The sequence below is a fragment of the Gobio gobio genome (assembly GCF_949357685.1).
Source record: "Gobio gobio genome assembly, chromosome: 13".
In the NCBI taxonomy this organism is placed as follows: Eukaryota; Metazoa; Chordata; class Actinopteri; order Cypriniformes; family Gobionidae; genus Gobio; species Gobio gobio.
Genome location: NC_137106.1, coordinates 4,416,622 through 4,438,873, shown reverse-complemented (window position 1 = coordinate 4,438,873; position 22,252 = coordinate 4,416,622). Strand labels below are relative to the sequence as shown.

Here is a 22,252-nt window from a genome sequence, read left to right as displayed (position 1 = left end):
GGATTTATTCAATTACATAAAGTCAAAATGGACAAAAATTCAAAATTACGACAGTGTATACTATTACATAAAGTGGAAATTATTCAATTAAAGTCAAAATGGACAACAATTTAAAATTACGACAGTGTAATAATTGAATAAATCCCACTTTTATGTCATAGTATACACTCTCGCAATTGTGAATTTTTGTCAATAATGACTTTTTGTAATAATTGAATAATTTCAACTTTTATGTCATAGTATACACTGTCGTAATTGTGATTTTTTTGTCAATAATGACTTTTTGTAAAAATTGAATAATTTCCACTTTTATGTCATAGTATACACTGTTATAATTGTGAATTTTTGTCAATGACTTTTTGTAATAATTTAATAATTTCCACTTTTATGTAATAGTATACACTGTCGTAATTTTGAATTCATGTAATAATTGAATAAATCCCACTTTTATGTAATAGTATACAAAGTTAAAATATACAAAAATTCTAAATTACGACAGTGTATACTATGACATAAAAGTGGAAATTATTCACTTATTACATGAAGTCAAAATGGACATAATTATGACGTACAGGTCAGTTACGTCATGATGTACAGAATCCTGATGTTTGTTCTGGTGTGGCAGGAGTGTCGCTCCCAGTGATGAGTAAACCCTGCTGACGTGTGTTTCCTCTTTAGGGTGATGTCCTTCATTGAGAAGAGCGTGGCCAGACTGGATCAGCTGGAGCGGCTGCAGACGCTGGCACTGGAGCTGGGCAAGAGCCACTACCGCTACAACGCTCCACCCAAGTACTACGGGGTACAAATCATCCCAAACACCTATTTGAAGTAACTCAAATGTTTGTCATCAGCACTTACCCTATATATGTGTGTGTGTGTGTGTTTCAGTATGTGGGAGCCGAGTTCATCTGTGCCGTACAGCCCATCCTGAAGGACCGCTGGACGGCTGAACTGGAGCAGGCCTGGAAGGTAAACCCCCGACTTCATTTCCTGCCGAGTGGGATGTAGCTGGTGTTTCTTACCATGTCTGGACACTTGCTCGCATCTCAACACAAGAGCTGAAACTAAATTTTTGGTTTGTTGGTTCTCTCTGAGATTAAAGGGATAGTTCACCTAAAAATGTAATTTGTCATGCCCGTCAGAGCTTCGTTCATCTTCAGACACAAATGAAGATATTTCTGATGAAATCCCAGAGCTCTCTGAACCCTTCATAGACAGCAGTTTAATGAACACTTTCAAGGGCCAGAAAGGAAGTAAAGACATGGTTAAAATAGTCCATGTGACTCCAGTGGGTGAGCCTTAATGTTATGAAGCGATGAGAATGCTTTAGTGCGCTAAATTAACGACTTTATTCAACAAAATTTTCTCGAATTTTTTTCTTGAGTACCTGTAGAGTAGTGTTGATCCTTCATATCTCCAGAGAGTCTTTAGTTTATCAGATCTATAAAAGATAGAAAAAAACAGATTCTTTCTGAAAACAGCCGAGTCCGTGGAGGCGTGCAGTGGGCGGAGCTAAAGATGCACACACAAAACAATGGCATTATCTCTGGATAGCTCTTGATTCACTATACTTTGACGTTGTTGACATTATATGCAATTACGCGTCAATTTCCACTCATGACCGGGGACAAACACACACTTGCAGAACTCCGGAGCTAAACACGGTGATCACTCTCTCTCACACACACACACGCGCACGTACACACTTCTAGAAGTCCCAAACGAAATGAGATATTTTCACTAAATTTCACAACGTTATGTATGGGGGCACTCTGAGGACTCTGAACAACTCAATAGATTTATGGGTTTTCAACCTTTTAGCTCCAAATGTGTCATTTTACTCATTGTTGCAGTTGGTCTGCTGCTAGATTCCTTGTTTGTTTCTGTTGTGCTCGGCCCTGATTGTTCCTGCTTACAGATATATCTCCATCTGTTGCCACTAGAGGCGCAGAAATTACGCACTTCAAAGGATACTTCACCCAAAAATGAAAATCGAACGAAATGAACGTTGTATTTTCTTCCCCACTATGGTAGTCAATGGCTGCCGAGAAAGAGTCTTCTGAAAGAGTACAGATTATTATTTTTTCAGCTTTGATTTATATGCTTGCTTATACTTTTGATCAGGAGATTCTGTTCTCATTTCAGAAGATGTGTAATAGCGCCCCCTATTAGGGATAAAATAAAATTATTATTAAAATAAATAGATATTTTTTTTATCCAAATAGAAAAACGTAGAAAATACAGCCCTATTAAGTACCATGATATGCATAGTGTTATGCAGAAACCCCATTTTAAAGGCATATTAAAATGGTCACGGTATAATTAATAATTAGTACCCTGTTAAAACAGTTACATTACAATACATAATTACAATTAACAAAAATATAATAAAGGCAACATCTATCGTTTTTTTTTTTATCTGAAAAAAAGGTTAACAGTGATCAGAGAGCTTACAAATCAGCGAAGACAAGAAATCTGTACTCGGTATCGGCAGCAAAAATCCTGAACAGAGCATCCCTACCCCCCCATTATATAACTTTCTGTCAATGGCGAGGAAAGGGTTAAAAAAATGCCTTTTATAATCAATAATGAGTGTTGAATACCTTGAGTGTTTTTATGGTATGTTGCCGGCGGTTGAAAACGAGAAATGTCGTTATCAGAAATGTCCTACTTCCCACTTCAGAAGTCGTGATTACGATCGTGCGTTCAAGTGCTTTGTTGTCGGAATGAACAGGAATTGTGGAGAACACCAGGTTTATTCTTGCCTATTTATTGGGAAAATTGTATTTAAACCAAAATTATATGTAGTGTCACATGCACTGACAACCATTTACACATTTACGATGCAATCCAGATCCGCTTTCTGTCAATTCTGTATAATCTCAGTCAAATGCAGCCGATTTTGGCTGTGTATAAAACATACAATATGCTTCAAATGATTGCTCGTATATGTAATTATGCACTACATTAATGACAAGGTGATCTAGCTGTTTTGGGGAAAACTAATACGTCTTACACCTGACACAGCAGTGGTTCTATATTTAAAGTTTATGGCACGCCCATCTCGGGAATTAGGGAATCAAAATTATTTCCGAACTTCCCAGTGATACTAAACACGACATCAGAGGGCGTTCATGTGCATTTTTTCATAAGAAACTGGTATTTAGCATGTGAAGGCAGCATTAAAGCTTAATTCTGAAAGTAATACATCAGGGCCCGTATTCATAAAGAGTCCTCTCAGAAAACTCCTAATTTAGCTTAAACTTTTACGTAGGAGTCTTAGCTTAAGAGCTATTCAGGACCAATCTGAGAGGGGGGGAAGGAGTGCTTTTAAGTATAGGGTCTTTTCTAAGCCTTCACTTTGAAATTACAAGCGCAAATTGTCCTATTTTACCACACACACAATTTCCCATGCTGTTAATTTCCTATAAGGTATTTGATTGGCTTAGAATTATAAACATTGTTCCACCCTTTCCAATTACACTGATTGCTGGCATGTCTATTTAATTGGTGGTTTGAAAGTTGGGTTTAATGCAACAAACATGATCCCTGCACGATCTGGTCTATAGCGTCTTAAGTCACTGTCATCCATCGTCTGCAACACATTTCTTCTCCCTCTTCGTCTTGCTGCCATTTTCTCCGCTGCTAAAGAAACTCTTAAGCCTCTTAAAAGTAAAAGTAGATGGTTCTCTGGGATGCGTTTTCATGAAAATCGAATGTAAAGAGTTATCTCTAAAAACAGATTAGCTTATAACGCCCAATGGGGCACAGAATACGTCAAATTAAATCGCTAGTTAATACCACTAACAAGGCTCAAAATAGCCTCACACTAACACGGTAGCATAATGAGGGTCCCTACATGCAAACCGAAGCATTGAGAACTTTGTAAGTGTACAAACAGTTTAATAAGAAGATACTTTATAAAGACAGAACATTACGCGTATACAGACAGGAGCCATCTTGGAAAACAGTTCTGACGAATCGAGCCACGAACGCCGTGTTAGTGTGAGGCTATTTTGAGCCTTGTTAGTGGTTTTAACTAGCGATTTAATTTGACTTATTCTGTGCCCCATTGGGCGTTATAAGCTAATCTATTTTTAGAGATAAAACTCTTTGCATTCGATTTTCATGAAAACGCATTCCAGAGAACGATCTACTCGCTAACCATGTGTTAATTACCCCTAGGTTCATTTTTCACCAGAATTGTCCTTTAAGATGCTTTCTGAATTCGTTTTTTCTTTACGATTTTAGTTAATTTTAAGAGTAAACGCCCACATTTCTAAGAATTTTGTCACTAGGAGCTACTCTTTGCATTAAGATTCTTTACGAATACGGGTCCCGATGTTTAATCTCCAATAACTCCAGTTATTTGTTTCCAGACTCTGTTCCAGTACGTCACTGGGATCATGAAGGACGGCTATCTGGAGGAAGAGCGAACCAAGCGCAACCTCGCCTCGCTGACGGCCACCAAAGAGAGGCCAGACAAGAGGAACAACATGATTTAAGCAGCACTCATTTCATAGACGCTCAGTGATGTGGCTTAGTTGTGTACATAGTGTATTTATTTCATTTTTGTACAGTACATAATGTTCATGTCGTTGTTGAAGGTGCGGATCTGATTCTGGAGTCTTTGGGATTTTGTCATGTCAAAATAAAACTATTTATTTGCAAATCTGCACGGGTGGTTTCGTTCATGTCAAATGAGGATATATAACCTCCACTGTGTCAAAACAAGTGACTTTCAATAAAGGGGACCGTTTAAAAAGCAAATTAACAGACAGTGGAAAACTTCTTAGATCAGAAGTTACTGACCGTAATGTCCACTCGCTCGCCGTTTAAATCAAAATAACGAAATATAAACTGAGATTCTAGAGCTAAATAATCTGGCCCTAACGGTCATTAGTAAACGAAAGCTTCGCATCAGTCCAGATCTGGTGTCAAACATTGGCAGGATGTTCCTGATGATGTCACTGCTGAGAAGAGCCACACAACATCAGAACGGCTGTTTCACACTGAAGGCGGCGCTGCTGCAGGGGCTGATGGGAAGGGGGCGTGGCACTGGCGAGTGTTGAATGAATCGTACACACTTGGTCTTCCCCTCCAATACTGTCCGTCACTATGTGGCTTTAGTTTTCTTGCTTTTACTCTTTTTGTCCTTCTTCTTCAAGCCGTCCATGTGCGCTCGCAACAAGTTTGAATACGCCTGGAAAAACAAACGAGCCACGTCAGTTTTACTGCCACTCATTTCAGAAAAGAGATGGGAAATATTCATCAGCAGACACGTTACGCTAGAAACTTGTTTCTGACACAGAATAAAACATTATCTCTCGCAATTCTGACTTTCTCACAATTCCGACTTTCTCGCAATTCTGACTTTCTCACAATTCCGACTTTAATTGCGAGAGATAAAGAAGTCGGAATTGCGAGAAAGTCAGAATTGTGAGAAAGTCAGAACTGCGAGAGAAAGTCAGAACTGCGAAAGAAAGTCAGAACTGCGAGAGAAAGTCAGAACTGCGAAAGAAAGTCAGAACTGCGAGAGAAAGTCAGAACTGCGAGAGAAAGAAAGTCAGAACTGAGAGAAAGAAAGTCAGAACTGAGAGAAAGAAAGTCAGAACTGAGAGAAAGTCAGAATTGCGAGAGAGAAAGTAGGAAACGGAGAGAGAAAGTCAGAACTGAGAGAGAAAGTCAGAACTGAGAGAGAAAGTCAGAACTGAGAAAGAAAGTCAGAACTGAGAGAGAAAGTCAGAACTGAGAGAAAGAAAGTCAGAACTGCGAAAGAAAGTCAGAACTGAGAGAGAAAGTCAGAACTGAGAGAGAAAGTCAGAATTGAGAGAGAAAGTCAGAATTGCGAGAGAAAGTCAGAACTGAGAGAGAAAGTCAGAACTGAGAAAGAAAGTCAGAACTGAGAGAGAAAGTCAGAACTGAGAGAGAAAGTCAGAACTGAGAGAGAAAGTCAGAACTGAGAGAGAAAGTCAGAACTGAGAGAGAAAGTCAGAACTGAGAAAGAAAGTCAGAACTGAGAGAGAAAGTCAGAACTGAGAGAGAAAGTCAGAACTGAGAGAAAGAAAGTCAGAACTGAGAGAAAGAAAGTCAGAACTGAGAGAAAGAAAGTCAGAACTGAGAGAAAGAAAGTCAGAACTGAGAGAAAGAAAGTCAGAACTGAGAGAAAGAAAGTCAGAACTGAGAGAAAGAAAGTCAGAACTGAGAGAGAGTCAGAACTGAGAGAAAGAAAGTCAGAACTGAGAGAGAGAAAGTCAGAACTGAGAGAGAAAGTCAGAACTGAGAGAAAGAAAGTCAGAACTGAGAGAAAGAAAGTCAGAACTGAGAGAAAGAAAGTCAGAACTGAGAGAAAGTCAGAACTGAGAGAAAGTCAGAACTGAGAGAAAGAAAGTCAGAACTGAGAAAGAAAGTCAGAACTGCGAGAGAAAGAAAGTCAGAACTGCGAGAGAAAGAAAGTCAGAACTGAGAGAAAGAAAGTCAGAACTGAGAGAAAAAGTCAGAACTGAGAGAAAGAAAGTCAGAACTGAGAGAAAGTCAGAACTGAGAGAAAGTCAGAACTGAGAGAAAGAAAGTCAGAACTGAGAGAAAGAAAGTCAGAACTGAGAGAAAGAAAGTCAGAACTGAGAGAGAAAGTCAGAACTGAGAGAAAGAAAGTCAGAACTGAGAAAGAAAGTCAGAACTGCGAGAGAAAGAAAGTCAGAACTGAGAGAAAGAAAGTCAGAACTGAGAGAAAGAAAGTCAGAACTGAGAGAAAGAAAGTCAGAACTGAGAGAGAAAGTCAGAACTGAGAGAAAGAAAGTCAGAACTGAGAGAAAGAAAGTCAGAACTGAGAAAAAGAAAGTCAGAACTGAGAAAGAAAGTCAGAACTGAGAGAAAGAAAGTCAGAACTGAGAGAAAGAAAGTCAGAACTGAGAGAAAGAAAGTCAGAACTGAGAGAGAAAGTCAGAACTGAGAGAAAGAAAGTCAGAACTGAGAGAGAAAGTCAGAACTGAGAGAAAGAAAGTCAGAACTGAGAGAAAGAAAGTCAGAACTGAGAGAAAGAAAGTCAGAACTGAGAAAGAAAGTCAGAACTGAGAGAAAGAAAGTCAGAACTGAGAGAAAGAAAGTCAGAACTGAGAGAAAGAAAGTCAGAACTGAGAGAGAAAGTCAGAACTGAGAGAAAGAAAGTCAGAACTGAGAGAAAGAAAGTCAGAACTGAGAGAAAGAAAGTCAGAACTGAGAAAGAAAGTCAGAACTGCGAGAGAAAGTCAGAACTGAGAGAAAGTCAGAACTGAGAGAGAAAGTCAGAACTGAGAGAGAAAGTCAGAACTGAGAGAGAAAGTCAGAACTGAGAAAGAAAGTCAGAACTGAGAGAAAGAAAGTCAGAACTGAGAGAAAGAAAGTCAGAACTGAGAGAAAGAAAGTCAGAACTGAGAGAAAGAAAGTCAGAACTGAGAGAAAGAAAGTCAGAACTGCGAGAAAGAAAGTCAGAACTGAGAGAAAGAAAGTCAGAACTGAGAGAAAGAAAGTCAGAACTGAGAGAAAGAAAGTCAGAACTGAGAGAAAGAAAGTCAGAACTGAGAGAGAGAAAGTCAGAACTGAGAGAGAAAGTCAGAACTGAGAGAGAAAGTCAGAACTGAGAGAGAAAGTCAGAACTGAGAGAAAGAAAGTCAGAACTGAGAGAAAGAAAGTCAGAACTGAGAGAGAAAGTCAGAACTGAGAGAAAGTCAGAACTGAGAGAAAGTCAGAACTGAGAGAGAAAGTCAGAACTGAGAGAGAAAGTCAGAACTGAGAGAGAAAGTCAGAACTGAGAGAGAAAGTCAGAATTGAGAGAGAAAGTCAGAATTGAGAGAGTCGCAATTACATTTACATCTAATTATAGTCACACAATAAATTAATCTGCGGTGGAAACAAGCTTCCATGTCACTGACAAAGTGATATGAGGGAAAATATTGTAAACACATTTAAACACTGATTATTGTAAACAAGTCAATATTAATCTGATTGAACATATAGATGATGCAAGCACCAGAAAATGATATGAATAAAGCTGTGAATGCAGAATAACACACACCATTTGAAATTTGATGACTTCTTTGGAGCTGACCTGAAAGACATTAAAACATGTTCAAGATTAAACATCACTTTATGAGTGACAACAGTGTTAAACATTATATATGCCCAGACATTTATGAGTCAGACTCAACCAACGGCAGAATAAAGACATAAATAAACAATTGTTGAAATATGGAAATAAATAAATGAACAATAAAATACAAAAATAATTAATAAATGGGGAAAAGTTACAAAAATGAATTCAGAACTAAATTAAATTCAATTAATTGTGTTTATTATAGTCACATATGGCTGTATTTTTTTATGATCAGATTTTTTTATTTATTTCATTCTTTCTTTATTTCCTGGAAACATTTTTGGGAATGTCTGGAATTAAGAACGAACACACTTCAGCTTTAGAATAGTAACAGGGTCATTATTTGACTATGAATCAATCAATGAGCTTGATAACACACACACTCTTGTACATCTATCTTTGTGAGGACATTCAGCCCTTTACCCTAACCTGACCCCTGACCCTAAACCTGCCCAACGTCTGCCTGAAATCAATAATTGTATCCCTTTGATCACCAAATATACATTTAAACATTTTTCCTGTTAACAACTTTCTTAATGCTTTAAAATAGCTTGAATGTAACTCGACACCCTCGCCTCATTTAGTATACGCGGAATCATGAATATGCAAATTAGCCCCGCCTCCACACACAGCTCAGAGACAATGGTATCGCTCTCATACTATACATCATTTACATAATTCAGCCGCTATATTACTAAATCTACCTGATCTTTCATATCAACTGAAAAATATCCCGGGATAACCTGCTTCTCTTCATCCATTGCTTCAGAGGATAGTTAATGATATGCTAAGGCCCCGCCCCCCTCGTGACGTAATTGGTTATGACGATTTCAAACTGTTTTTGAGAGTTCACTGCAGTTTTAAAGAGAAAATAACTAACAATGGTGTTGACTGATGAATATGGTTTGTCTTAAAGTATAATAAAAACACCACAGACAAAAACTTAACTATAGCCTGATCCCTAAAACCAAGTCTTGACTCTGAAACAGGCCTTTAAAGGCTCTCAGAACGTGAGGACCGGATAAAACGTCCTCACTCCGCCTGTCTAAAACTCAAACCAGTCCTCACAAAGATAGTTGTACACGTACACAAATAAAGAGTCACTGTTTGGATTTAAATAGGCAAACGCGTAAGAGTCTGTGATTGGATCATTTGGCCGCAGTTCTTCTAACCCTAACTGATGGATCCCCATTTTGGCAAGAGGAGCATAAATTACGTACTTGACAGGATATCTGCAGGTTTCACTAAGTCAAATTTAAGACTTTTTAAGACCTTTATGAATTAAATTTAAGACCTATATCAAGCAATTTAAAAAAAAACGTACAAAAGGAAATGCAAAATCACAAAATTACTTGCAAAGCAAATTAATTTATTCAAATTGAACAAAGTATTAGTAAACTTGCACTTCGTCCTAGCTCAATCCCACCAGGATTAATATACAAACACACAACCGGTCAAAAGTTGGAGAACGGTAAGACTTTTTAATGTTTTTACAGAAGTCTCTTCTGCTCACCAAGGCTGCATTTATGTTATTAAAAATACAAAAGCTGTAATATTGTGACAGTTCTGTTGTGACTGTTCTCATGTGAATATATAGTAAAGTGTAATTTATTCCTGTGATCAAATCATCATTACTCCACCAGTCTTCAGTCACATGACCCTTCACAAATCATTCTCATATGAGGATTTGATGCTCAACAAACATTTATGATTATTATCAGTGTTGAACACAGTTGTGTAAAAAAAAAAGGTTCTTTTAGGATTTTTTGATGGATAGAAAGTTCTAAAGAACAGCATTTATCTGAAAAAATGATTATGTGACTCTAAAGTCTGGAGTAATGATGCTGAAAACTCAGCTTTGAATCACAGAAATAAATTGCATTTTAAAATATATTGAAATATAAAATAGTTCTTTAAAATTGTAATAAATAAAAAAATAAAAGCAGCCTTGGTGAGCAGAAGAGACTTCTTTAAAAACATTTTAAAAATCTTACCGTTGTCAAACGGTAGTGTGTCTATGTCTATAATTTTTGGTGAAACCAAAATTACTGATTTTGTGGTGGTCATTTTCAGAAATCTGCATGTTTTTTTTTTTCATAATCAGGATGCCACATTACATATTATATTAGATGCACAATAGTCACACATGGCAATAAAACAAACAAAATGCATGAATCTTGTTTGACAATAGGACAAACAAATACTACTTAAATATACAGATACAAACTGCTTTAAGTTTAGGTAGGAGACGGAAAATGAGCCTATTTTCAAATAAAGTTGCATGTTCCTTTAAAGCTACACTGTGTGATATTTTCCCCCATCTAGTGGTGAACTTGTATATGACCATCCAGTGAATATTAGTTTCTGTTCCTCTCAATTCCGATTTCGTTTTAACTCCTACGGTGGCTGATTTAGACCAAGATTAACATCGGACAACATCCACATTCGACACGGTGCCATCGAGTGTTAAAACGCCAAATGCGAAGCTTGAATTTACGGGTATGTCCCTCTTTGGCTAATGTACTTTCAAGATGGAGGGGCAACATGGCGACCGGCATTCGAACCCCTCACCCGTATGTATTTACAATGGCATATTATAAACTTACGAGAATACTTTATTACTTGAAAGAAGTAAATGAGCACATGTATTTTTGAAAGAACTAAGTGTTTTTAGCTAAGAATAAACTAAAAAAGTTACACAGTGTAGCTTTAATGTAGTAACGTCTCAGGGTTCAACCTTTTGAGAGTGAAATTCAAGCACTTTTGAAAGGGCTTCACACTTTTTTCAGCACAAATCTCTAAATATTATCCAGTATAAATATATAACCAGTAGATGGCAGCAGAGGGGCATTTATGATTTCCACTCTTAAAGGGATCCTCTGGTGTTAAGACTTGTATGGCTTAATATAACATAAACAATGTCTCTTACTGAAATGTATAGTAGAAAATGCATGAAAGATCCACGTTATTTAAAAAAATCCATTATATATTTGGACAGTGGGCGGTGCCATTTTGTTTGCGTTCTAGGTCGATGGCGTAAAATGGTTGCACTCGGCAATCAACTGGCTCTACTCGTACCTATTCTTACCACAACACAACTCGAAAAATGTTTCAGAGTTAAACAAAACCAATCAATTGCTTTGTAATTGCATTTAAAACACACAGTTATATTAACTTCTTAACCCGCATCGGATCGTGGGCGGGGGGGTTGACGGAAGTGGGGGGGGTGTGTACTTTTATTTACTTTTGTTTTATACAAAATATTCAATCAACTATCACAAACTATGCATCATTTGAAAGCTAAAACACTCAAGATTCATGTTCTGAACTTGTTTTTGCAATAAATACACCAGAGAGGAAAGGGTTAAATGAAACGCTAAAGGATCGTCCATGTAAACATTAGCATAATATCAGCGTTACTCATCTTTCATCTCCTGTCGTTCAGATCAGATCGGACGAATCCAATAAACACCCGCATACATCTCTGTGTAAGAGTCCATTCTTCAAAATGCATCCCACTTTTTAATCCAAAACAACGAAAAAATAGGGAAAAAACTAAAAATCCTCCGTTGTTTGCAAGAGAGTTTTGAGTTAGCGTAATCAATCATGTCCATTTTCAATGAAATATCGATTCTAATCCGTGTCTGGCAAACTCCCCCTGCTAGAATAGTTTCTCCCACGTGAAATGGTTCAACCCTCGTCTCTCTCCTTCAATCAGAGACTCTTCTGGGATGCATCATATAGAGGAAGTGCCTTACAGGCTTGGTGAGCTGTCAATCATTGCGCCCATGGTATCGTTGGATAAAGGCACTCGGTGCCCAGCCAATGCTTTCCAACAAAGGTTTGATTGATGGACTTAGTAACCAATCAAAAGGCATTATCTTGCGCAGTTTGCGTAAGTAGGCTTTGGTGAATACTGTTTGTGCGCTGGCTGCGCGTTCTCCATGGCGCAACTGCAGTGGAGCGCGCAGACTCTTACTGACACTTATTATCAGCTAAATTAGCTTTTTACACTTTGTAATCTCTGTAAATAGTTGCTTTAGTTTTTCAGTAACTGTTTATCCATTATAATTAGTAGTTTATTGCAGTTTATTGCAGATTTATTTGAATGAAAAACTACTCTTTACAATAGCAAATGTTCTGAAATAAATGGCCTTTTTGAAATGACGCCTAGACTTTTCTTGACATAAAAGCTCACAGAAGCTACATTACTGAGAGAATCATCCTCATATTTGAATCATGACATGATTAGACATTCAGTTTTATATTTAAGTTATTTTCAGGCTCTTAACATTAAATTATAATATTTTTTTCCCTAAGTGAAAAAAAAAAAAAAAAACGTGAGTCACTTACATGAATATTTACATGTATATTACTCTGTTCCCATATTACTTTGAGTTATTATGACTCTTGGGTAGCAATATTTCAAGTGTCTAGTTTAAAATAAGACCAGGTTTATGAATATAGACCATAGGGTTTAAGAGCTGCAGACATTTTCATTTGGGTATATCGTTTTCAAAGAATTCTCAAAAATGGGGCGCTTGTTAAGAGGTTAAGCCATACAAGTCTTAACACCAGGCGATCTCTCTAATACATGGAAAAAAGTAGGAAGTCACAGCGCAACCATCTGAAGATCCAGTGCCAATGCTCTCAAATGTTAGTCTGGAGCCCTGTGTGTGTGTGTGTGTGTGTGTGTGTGTGTGTGCATCATGTTCTCACCACTGTGCTGATTTTCCTCTTGCCCTCTGAAGCTCTGATGAGGCATTTGTTGTCGGCCGGGTCAAATGTCTCTGGATGCCCTTTCCTCGGGACCGGCTTCGTTCTGCCATCATCTGCACACACAGATCATGATTTAACATCAACAACACAGCGAAGAGCTCAAGATGGCAAAGCATTATCACCATGGGTTGCTGTTATAATTAACAAAAAACATTTTTTGTTCATTCAAATAAAAGTTCAAATGAAAGAGAATATAAATATTATACAAAAAGGCTAATCTGAGAGGACGTACACTTCTTTAAAGTGATGACGACGCTGCCGCTGGTCCTGCACTTCTGGAACAGGCGTGTGAGTTCAGTGAGGAACTGAGGAGAAACACAATCACACACACATCAATACTGTTCATGCTGGGAAATACGCTAATATTTCACATGTTAATAATGTTAAAGGGTTAGTTCACCCAAAAATGAAAATTCTGTCATTATTTACTTCCCCTCATGTCGTTGGACACCCGTCAGACCTCCGTTCATTTTCAGACACAAATGAAGATATTTTAGTTGAAAGCTCTGAAAGGCCTCCATTGGCACAATGCACTTTACACTCTCAAGACCCTTAAAAGGCACTAAAGACGTCGTTACAAAGTCCATCTCACTACAGTGGTTCTACAATAACTTTATGAATCGGCGAAAATAGTTTGTGTGCGCAAAAAAACCCTAAATAACGACTTATATAGTGATGACGATTTCAAAACACGGCATCATGAAGCTTCGAAGTGTTATGAATCACTGAGTCGATTCAGCAGTTTGACACGCGATCCAAATCATGAATCGACTCACTGATTCGTAACGCTTCGAAGCTTCATGATGCCGTGTTTTGAAATCGTCATCACTATACAAGTCGTTATTTAGGGTTTTTTTGCGCACAAAAACTATTCTCGCCGATTCATAAAGTTACTTTAGAGCCGCTGTAGTGAGATGGACTTTGTAACGACGTCTTTAGTGTCTTTTAAGGGTCTTGAGAGTGTAAAGTGCATTGAGCCAATGGAGGCCTTTCAGAGCATCAGATTTACACTAAAATATCTTCATTTGTGTCTGAAAATGAACGGAGGTCTGACGGGTGTCGAACCACATGAGGGTGAGTAATTAATGACAGAATTTACATTTTTGGGTGAACTAACCCTTTAACAGCTGCTCCACAATGTATGTCCTTCATTAGTCTTCTCACAGAAACACTGCAATGCATATCATCAAATGTATATTTATAACAAATATGCACTTGGGTTTTTTGGGAGGCTTTTTGGGAGGCTCAAATCGATTCGATTTTCGATTCAACTCAATGAATATAGATTTAATTCAAATAGCCTACTATATTTATAAAAAAGAACAGTGAACAAGTTTACAAGTGGGTAATTAAAAAGAAATTAAGAGCCACAAATCATATTAAATTCTTTATTTAAGGTACACTTGGGTAGGCCTACATTAAAACAGAACCCATCTCTATATTTCAAATGCATACAATTATGTTAAATACAATACAATTTTGTTTTTATGGATATTTTGATACACTTATTCTAAAACATAAAAAGGATATTGGATGATTTTCAGTAAAGGACAAGCATTTCTTGCGATTTAGCCGACCGTCATTCAGACTCTGTCCGTTTTTATGGAGGCTTTTTTCCTCCAGGGGCGTCTGAGCTTTGATTCATGCCCCGGATGATGCATTATATTTAGTCACTATCTCTGTTATTTGGTTATTAAAATATATATATTTATTCCTTAGATGCGATTGCCATTCGATTTGATCTTAACGACAAGCATATATGCGATACCGGGCAGGATCGACTGAAAAAAAAAATCGATTCTTAACCTTGAGAATCGATTTTGAATCGACCACATTTAAAAAAATGATTAATCGAAAACTCGATTTTTTTTGCCCAGCCCTACTCATAACCCAACTGAATATGCTAAATATGAATATAACCAATGGCATTATAAAAATTAAAAATAAACAATTGTTGAAAGGAAAGAAAGAAATGTGGCTATTATGGAAATTAACATACAAATAAATATATCTGCAAGCAGCATTATCAGGGCCAAGCGCAAATAAGAAGACAAGACATGCCAAAATGTCTGGGAGTGTCAGATCAACGGCAGCAATTAAACACATTTTAAGAGGATTTTAGGCAAAAATGCATTGTAGTCAATGGGAATTTCATGTTTTGTTCTATTATAGCGCCACCAAGAGGCACAGTCCTCGGAGTGAGCCCATACATGTGTGTGTCAATTTGGTGAAAATATCTCATTTCGTTTTGGAGTTATAGACATTTATATGAGAAAACACGTAAAAATGACTGACACCTGACTTTGATTGGATTTTACTGCCCCCTTACTATCAATATTTAGACATTTGGGTATTATAGGGGTGTAACGGTACACAAAACTGACGGTTCGGTAGGTACCTCGGTTTTGAAGTCACGGTTCGGTACGGATTCGGTACAGCAGTTTTACAAAATTGCTTTTTATTCATTTTTATTCAACAGTGGTTTACTGAAAAAAAAATTGTGTCTGTCCTTAAATTAATTCAGTTATAACTAAAAGTTTCTTAATGCTGTAAACTATATAGGGAGCCCTTACATATTGCTATTAAAGATTAAAAACAGAGCCCAAACTATTAGCCTAAATTCAGTTGCTATTTATTTTTAGATATAATAATCAACACTCATAAGCTTCACATAAGGCAGTTTTTGCATTAACTTCTAAATCTAAGTATTATTATTTTTTCTCCAATTTGTTGTTGAAATAATAATTTAGTGGCTGTAATTTTCATGACAGGTTTATTTAACCCATTAACTGTCAGCCCCCTTTTTGAGAATACACATGAAAATGCACTATCCAAACTTAAAGGGCTGTAATTCAAGAATGCTTTGGAATATAGACCAAAGTTTGGTCTCGTTTTAAAGACGACATTCTGCAGATTATTGCTGAAGTGAAAGCAATTCAAAATATGAAAGTATGAAATAGTTATGGAAGTTTAAATTTACTGTAAATGAAAAATACTGTACTAAATATTTTTTTTCATATAAAATATATATTTTACAAAAAATAATTTACTCTAAAATTACTATAAAATCAAAGCCATATGTCTAACCAATTTGTGTTCCAAATTTGAAGTTGATATCACAAAAATTGAAGTCCCCATGAGATTTTGTTTAGGGTGCTGTACCAAAAATAGCCACCGGGTGTCATTCAAATTCCATTTATTGTTGTTTTGATGCATTTTCCTGTAAATTTCTGACCAAATATTACTTCCATCACAAAACAGTCACCAAATATGGACCCTTGAGACTCAGACCTTTCCGACAATATGCGTTTTGTCAAGATTGGAAAAGATTTTGAATATAAAGTAGTTAAAATAATTGTTGTAATATGAAACATGACAGCGCCCACTAGGGGAGGAGCCCACTAGAATAATTTAGAGTAACGTTTCCATGGCAACACAATGTCCGATTTCAAAACGGTTTTCACAGGATGAATTTTGAGTTTGTAAGCTTTCAAATGATACCTAATTTGTGATAATTACTTAAATATATGATATGAAAAAAGGCGATCAAAAAAAGAGCACCAGGCGTCCCACCTGTGGGACGGTGACAGTTAAGAGGTTAAACATACATTAAATAAACAAGACATCACTAACAGGCTAAGTGGTATATAATGAATATATATAGGCTAATATAATGAATATATAGGCTAATATAGTGCATGTATTCAGTGAAAGAATTAATCTCTAGTGAACTCACAGCTGAGGACACTGAATGACTTCTGAGGTAAACGTGATTCTACACGACATTGTTTACAAGCTTTTTTATTGTCTTTCCGCGGTTGAAACACAAATGGAGCGATTACACAACATATGATACGTTTCAGTAAGTTGTAATGTATCCTCAACATACCTTAAGATATTAATTTATGCTTATTCTTTAGAAGAGATGATCGCGTTCACTCGCGCGCCGCCGCTTGAAGTTGAACTGATACGCGTCTATCAGTCACGTCACATTATAGAGCGATAAAACAGCATTTATCGTTTGAATTTCGTGATAAAATGGACTGAATACTCAATATGTTCGTGTGGGAACTCGGATTGAAGTGTGTTCCGCGCTTTAAACAAGCCGACTGTGAACTGTTAAAGATTGCATTCATAACCGTTCGGTACACGCGCGCATCGAACCGAAAGCCCTGTACTGAAACGGTTCAATACAAATACGTGTACCGTTACTCCCCTAGGGTATTAGTATAGAGTTATCGACCTATGTTTCTGAACTACTGACGCTGGTTTCGTCTCGATCGGACTAGCGGTTTCGAAGATATCAGCTAACGTTTTATAAGCGCTAAATTGCAACGCTGCACAAACCATACACCGAAACCTGGCAAATCTGGTATCATTGGACTCGGCAAGATGATCTGGTTCAATTTTTGTGAAAATCAGCGCTACGGCCTAGGAGGAGTTCGAAAAAGTAGGTTTTTCTGAAAATTCAAAATGGTGGGAAAATTTTCATGACGGAAAACGACATCATAGAAATCAAATCATCTTGAGCTCAGGAATTTGAGGAAAAACGAGAATTTTGTTTCTAGCCCTTATGGTTCAAAAGTTATTAACATAAACATGTTGAGTGAAACTTTGGACAGGTGGTGGCGCTAGAGGGATTGAGTTAGAGACTCAATTTTGATGTGAATTTGGTGCGGTTACTATTGGTACTGGGGCCCGTTCTTCGTACCTCGCTTAATACATCTGAGATGATTTGACAGATCCCAGATCTTTTAATCGTGATAACTGATCTCTGGCTAATTTGGTTCTTCAAACGAATTTGCGGATTGGATTAAAATATCTGGATTAAATGATCTAAGATCACAGCGCGTTCTTGTTTTCCCTGAAGAGGGCAGAAGCATCGATACTCGAAACCACGATCAGCAATGCAGCGATTGGCTGGCGTCAAGACAGCAACGTAATGACATCATATAATTAAAAAAGCCACCTGGCAAAAAACTTGACAAATTATACAATAAAACCCCCCCGAATTTCTGGGCCTTTATAAGGAAACCGCCAAACCACCAAACCAAAATAAAAGTTATAATAGATAAATGTTTTTTTAACATGATTACCAATTATTTATATTCACGATTTTATACAGTATTTGTACACCCTTTACATTTTTATTGCAATGTTGTAATTTTAATTTTAATTCAATTTGGAGCAGATTTGTAACGTGACAGTATTAAAGTTTCTTAAGGGTCAAGATCAAATTATCTGCATCGCTTGCGCTGCATCAAGCCATCCCATAATATCTGTGATCACTTAAATTAATGCACGGCTCAGAGTAACTGTACAACATGTGTGTAAACCTCCAATACAATTATAAAGTAATTATTCCATCACAAATAAATCGCTCAATCAAGTGGCTGTGTCTATATTATTATATACAACATTATAATATTATATACATTCTCATATACATATACAATATAACATTTTATATTCGGTTCTATGGGCTGCCATTGACTCTAATGGCAGAATAATAATAAGAAATCTAACGGTTTCAATAGATGCCTCCACACCTTCAGTGCTTGGCCCCTAATAAATGCTTAAATATAAATAAATCAAATATAATTTAATTTAACGAATACATTTTTTTTTAAACTAAATATAAGAAAATAGTAATATAAAAAAAATGACAATTTATTATCAACTCATATATGCCTTTATTTTGCCATTATGACATCTACTTATTTAAACATTGTGTGCGTGTGTGTAAAGTATATATAAATATTATAAAAACAAATATGTATTTACATATGGGTCAATGACAAATAAGGTTTTTAAGATAATAATTAAGCAGAACAATTTTAAAATGCATTTTTATGTCGAAAAAAATGTATGGTGTTGATTCATATTGGTTTTACAGCTTTTAAGACGGCATTAATTCATTATCAAACAAGATTTATGATTTTACCACCTAGAAAATATCAGGTGGAGCGATCATATATTCATTTAAAATAATATATAAAATACATTTATGATATATGAATCATTGTAGTGTCTAAAATGCTTATCACATGGTCACCCTTTCCATGTCTTTATGTGTTGCCCTTTTAGGCCAATTCATATAAACGGACACTTTTCTGTGTTCAAACGCTCAATTATCCATAAGGAGTTTTTATGTTTTATTTTTAACTGTAAAAATAATTTGTCTACATTACATAACGGTTTACAGTTTTATTTCTTACTTCATTTTGCAATTGCAGTGGGAATTGATACTTTTAAATGTAAATTTGCTGGTCGCACCACCTGACATTTCAAACTCAAATCTAATCTAACAGGCATTAACTTGGACACCTATATAAATATTTGACCATAAGCGAATACATTTTTTAAATCAAATACATATTTTATAATAACACATTTTTTTTTAAATTTCCAGGGATCATCACACCACCTGACATGATAAGTTGAATCAACCTCATCATTACTCAAAAATGTCACATTATCTAATATTATGGGATGGTGACTAACATCGTTACTGCATCACAGGGGTCCTCTGTGTGATGTCATATCCTGTCACATGGTTTTCTTAAAGTAACAGTGCATAAAATGGCATTTTTATGTTGGTCGCCCTCCCTGACATTTGGAGAAGTACATTTTTCGGACAAACGTTTTTTTAAGTAATAGAATAGTTTTGAAAAAGGACTGATACACTATTTTTGCTCATTCATTAGGAATGTAATGTAAAATTTTACAGAGAAAATGAACCGTTTTATTGCAGCTTTTAACATTTGGACAGTCGCAACACCTGACATTTTTGGTCTTTTAAACACCACTACTCAAAAAGTCAATTGAATTTCAAAAAAACGGCTAGGGTTTCTTATAAAGGAAATATTGTACATCAATTTGATAAATGACATGTATTTATTCAAATTTTGGACACAAAAAATACATGTCATTGACCCATATATATTTATTATTTTATATATATATATATATATATATATATATATATATATATATATATATATATATATATATATATATATATATATATATATATATATATATATATATATACACACACACACATACACACTTTTTAAATTATACATATATACATACATACAGTCACACACATATATAGTTTTAATGGTCATCATATATTATTATATTTATAAATTATATTTATTTTTATATATATATATATATATATATATATATATATATATATATATATATATATATATATATATATATATATATATATATATAAATTAATAAAGTATTTATGTATGTTTTATTATAATTATATATACATATTATATATATACACATACACACATATATATACATATATAAATATATGTGTGTGACTGTGTGTATATATAAATATATATGTGTATAATGTGTTTTTAATGGTAATCATATTTTATATTTATAAATGTTATATATTTATAAATGTTATATATATATATATATATATATATATATATATATATATATATATATATATATATATATATAGATACACTTTTTTAATTATACATATACACACACATACATACATACATATATATATATATATATATATATAAACATTAAAAAAGTATTTATGTATGTTTTATTATAATTATATATACATATTATATATATACACATACACACATATATATACATATATAAATATATGTGTGTGACTGTGTGTATATATAAATATATATGTGTATAATGTGTTTTTAATGGTAATCATATTTTATATTTATAAATGTTATATATTTATAAATGTTATATATATATATATATATATATATATATATATATATATATATATATATATATATATATATATATATATATATATAGATATAGATATATAGAGATACACTTTTTTAATTATACATATACACACACATACATATATATATATATATATATATATATACATACACACATGGTCATCATATATATAAAGAAAAACTCTGACCATATGTGAACATACTGTAATAATGCATGTAACGTGTATGTTTAGCTCTTATACAGCTGTAGTTCAAACTTACAAGTTACTGATTAATTATAATATATAACACACTTTTTAAGGTTATTAATGACATTTATACTTTATTATGATCATAAAAAGAACGAATTACTTTGCTTTCCCCAACTAAACAGAAGCAGAAATGTCTATGAAGGGTCTAGAAGGCATTCGTTGGCCATCTGAACATTATTTATAACAAATAAACATAGCATGAACACTTTAAAACGCAAAATGAGCTTGGCATTACTGGAAGAGACAGCAGTGTGTGTTTGTGTGCTTTAGCTTGCTAACCCGTTTGAGCTCGACGCCGTCCGATTAACCAGCGAAACTGTGGCTCTCTTGAACAGTACGTGTGTGTTATCATCTGATAAGCGCGGAATATGAGATATAAAATGATCTTACCGCGTCGTTTTCTAATAACACCATGTCTTCGGTGATGAATGAACTGCTAACACACAGTTTGATTAGAACACGTCGCTCAGCTGCACTGAAGCCCCGCCCCTCTCTCTCACGCGCTACTTCTTCTTCCTCCTGCGCGCGAAACACACTCACGTGACGTCACTACCGCCCTCTAGCGGCGCCAGATCCGCGTTGCTTCCGGGAGATTTACTTTGGTTTTACTGGTTTTACTGTAGTAAACTCTGGTGTGGATGCTAAATGTGACACTGGACCACAAAACCAGTCACAAGGATACATTTTTTTTATCTGAAATTGAGATTTATACATCATCTGAAAGCTAATATTTGTCCGAGATACAACTATTTGAAAATCTGGAATCTGAGGGTGCAAAAAAATCTAAATATTAAGAAAATCGCTTTTAAAGTTGTCCAAATGAAATCCTTAGCAATGTATATTACTACTAATAATACATTTTAGATATATATCGGACATTTACGAAATATCTTCAGGGATCTTGATCTTTTAATATCCTAATGATTTTTGGCATAGAATATGCCATAACGGTTTTAACGGTCATCAGCGTCGTAAATCCAGCAACGTTTTTTTATATTTTCCTTTTTTTTTTAACATATTATGTGCATTTATAACACTATACTTTGTATAATATTACCTTTGCCTATTTATATGGGAAGCCATTAACACCGAAACATGGACGAGACGGCGCGGTGTTACCATAGATATCCATAATAAAGGCTAGATGTCTCGTCCGCGCTTCTGGTCAATGGAGCTCGACGTCCGCACCTGGCGGCCATCTTGTCACAGGCAGCTCGCTCACTCGTAACATTGTGTTTTAATGGGGCATGTACTTTTAAAATAACCATAACTTGCTCAATTTTCTACCGATTTTCAAACTGTTTGGTGTGTTATAAACG

General features: G+C 35.3%; 2 protein-coding genes across 2 annotated transcripts in view; one reads left to right on the top strand and one right to left on the bottom strand.

Moving 5' to 3' along the window:
* Positions 1–4,505, top strand: part of xgb (x globin) — a gene marked incomplete at its 3' end in the record, with an annotated part of 82,886 nt that extends 78,381 nt beyond the window's left edge. The window contains exons 3-5 of the mRNA XM_079833703.1: positions 679–799; positions 889–969; positions 4,380–4,505. Coding sequence (XP_079689829.1) covers positions 679–799; positions 889–969; positions 4,380–4,505 — 328 coding nt within the window. The remainder of the gene's footprint in view (positions 1–678; positions 800–888; positions 970–4,379) is intronic.
* srp14 (signal recognition particle 14) lies at positions 2,857–21,454 on the bottom strand. Its single transcript, XM_079833704.1, has 5 exons — positions 21,324–21,454; positions 13,143–13,215; positions 12,851–12,963; positions 8,054–8,086; positions 2,857–5,203 (listed from the first exon to the last, which is right to left on the bottom strand). Exons 1-5 carry the CDS (start codon positions 21,345–21,347, stop codon positions 5,117–5,119), a joined length of 330 nt encoding a protein of 109 aa, XP_079689830.1. The 5' UTR covers positions 21,348–21,454; the 3' UTR covers positions 2,857–5,116.
* Between the last annotated feature and the right edge of the window lie 798 nt (positions 21,455–22,252).

Coding starts and splice junctions, on each gene's coding strand:
- srp14 (XM_079833704.1), bottom strand. CDS start 21,347: ATGGTGTTATTAGAAAACGACGCG. Junction 13,216..21,323: donor TGTTATTAGAAAACGACGCG/GTAAGATCATTT, acceptor GTTTCTCCTCAG/TTCCTCACTGAACTCACACG. Junction 12,964..13,142: donor CGTCATCACTTTAAAGAAGT/GTACGTCCTCTC, acceptor CTGTGTGTGCAG/ATGATGGCAGAACGAAGCCG.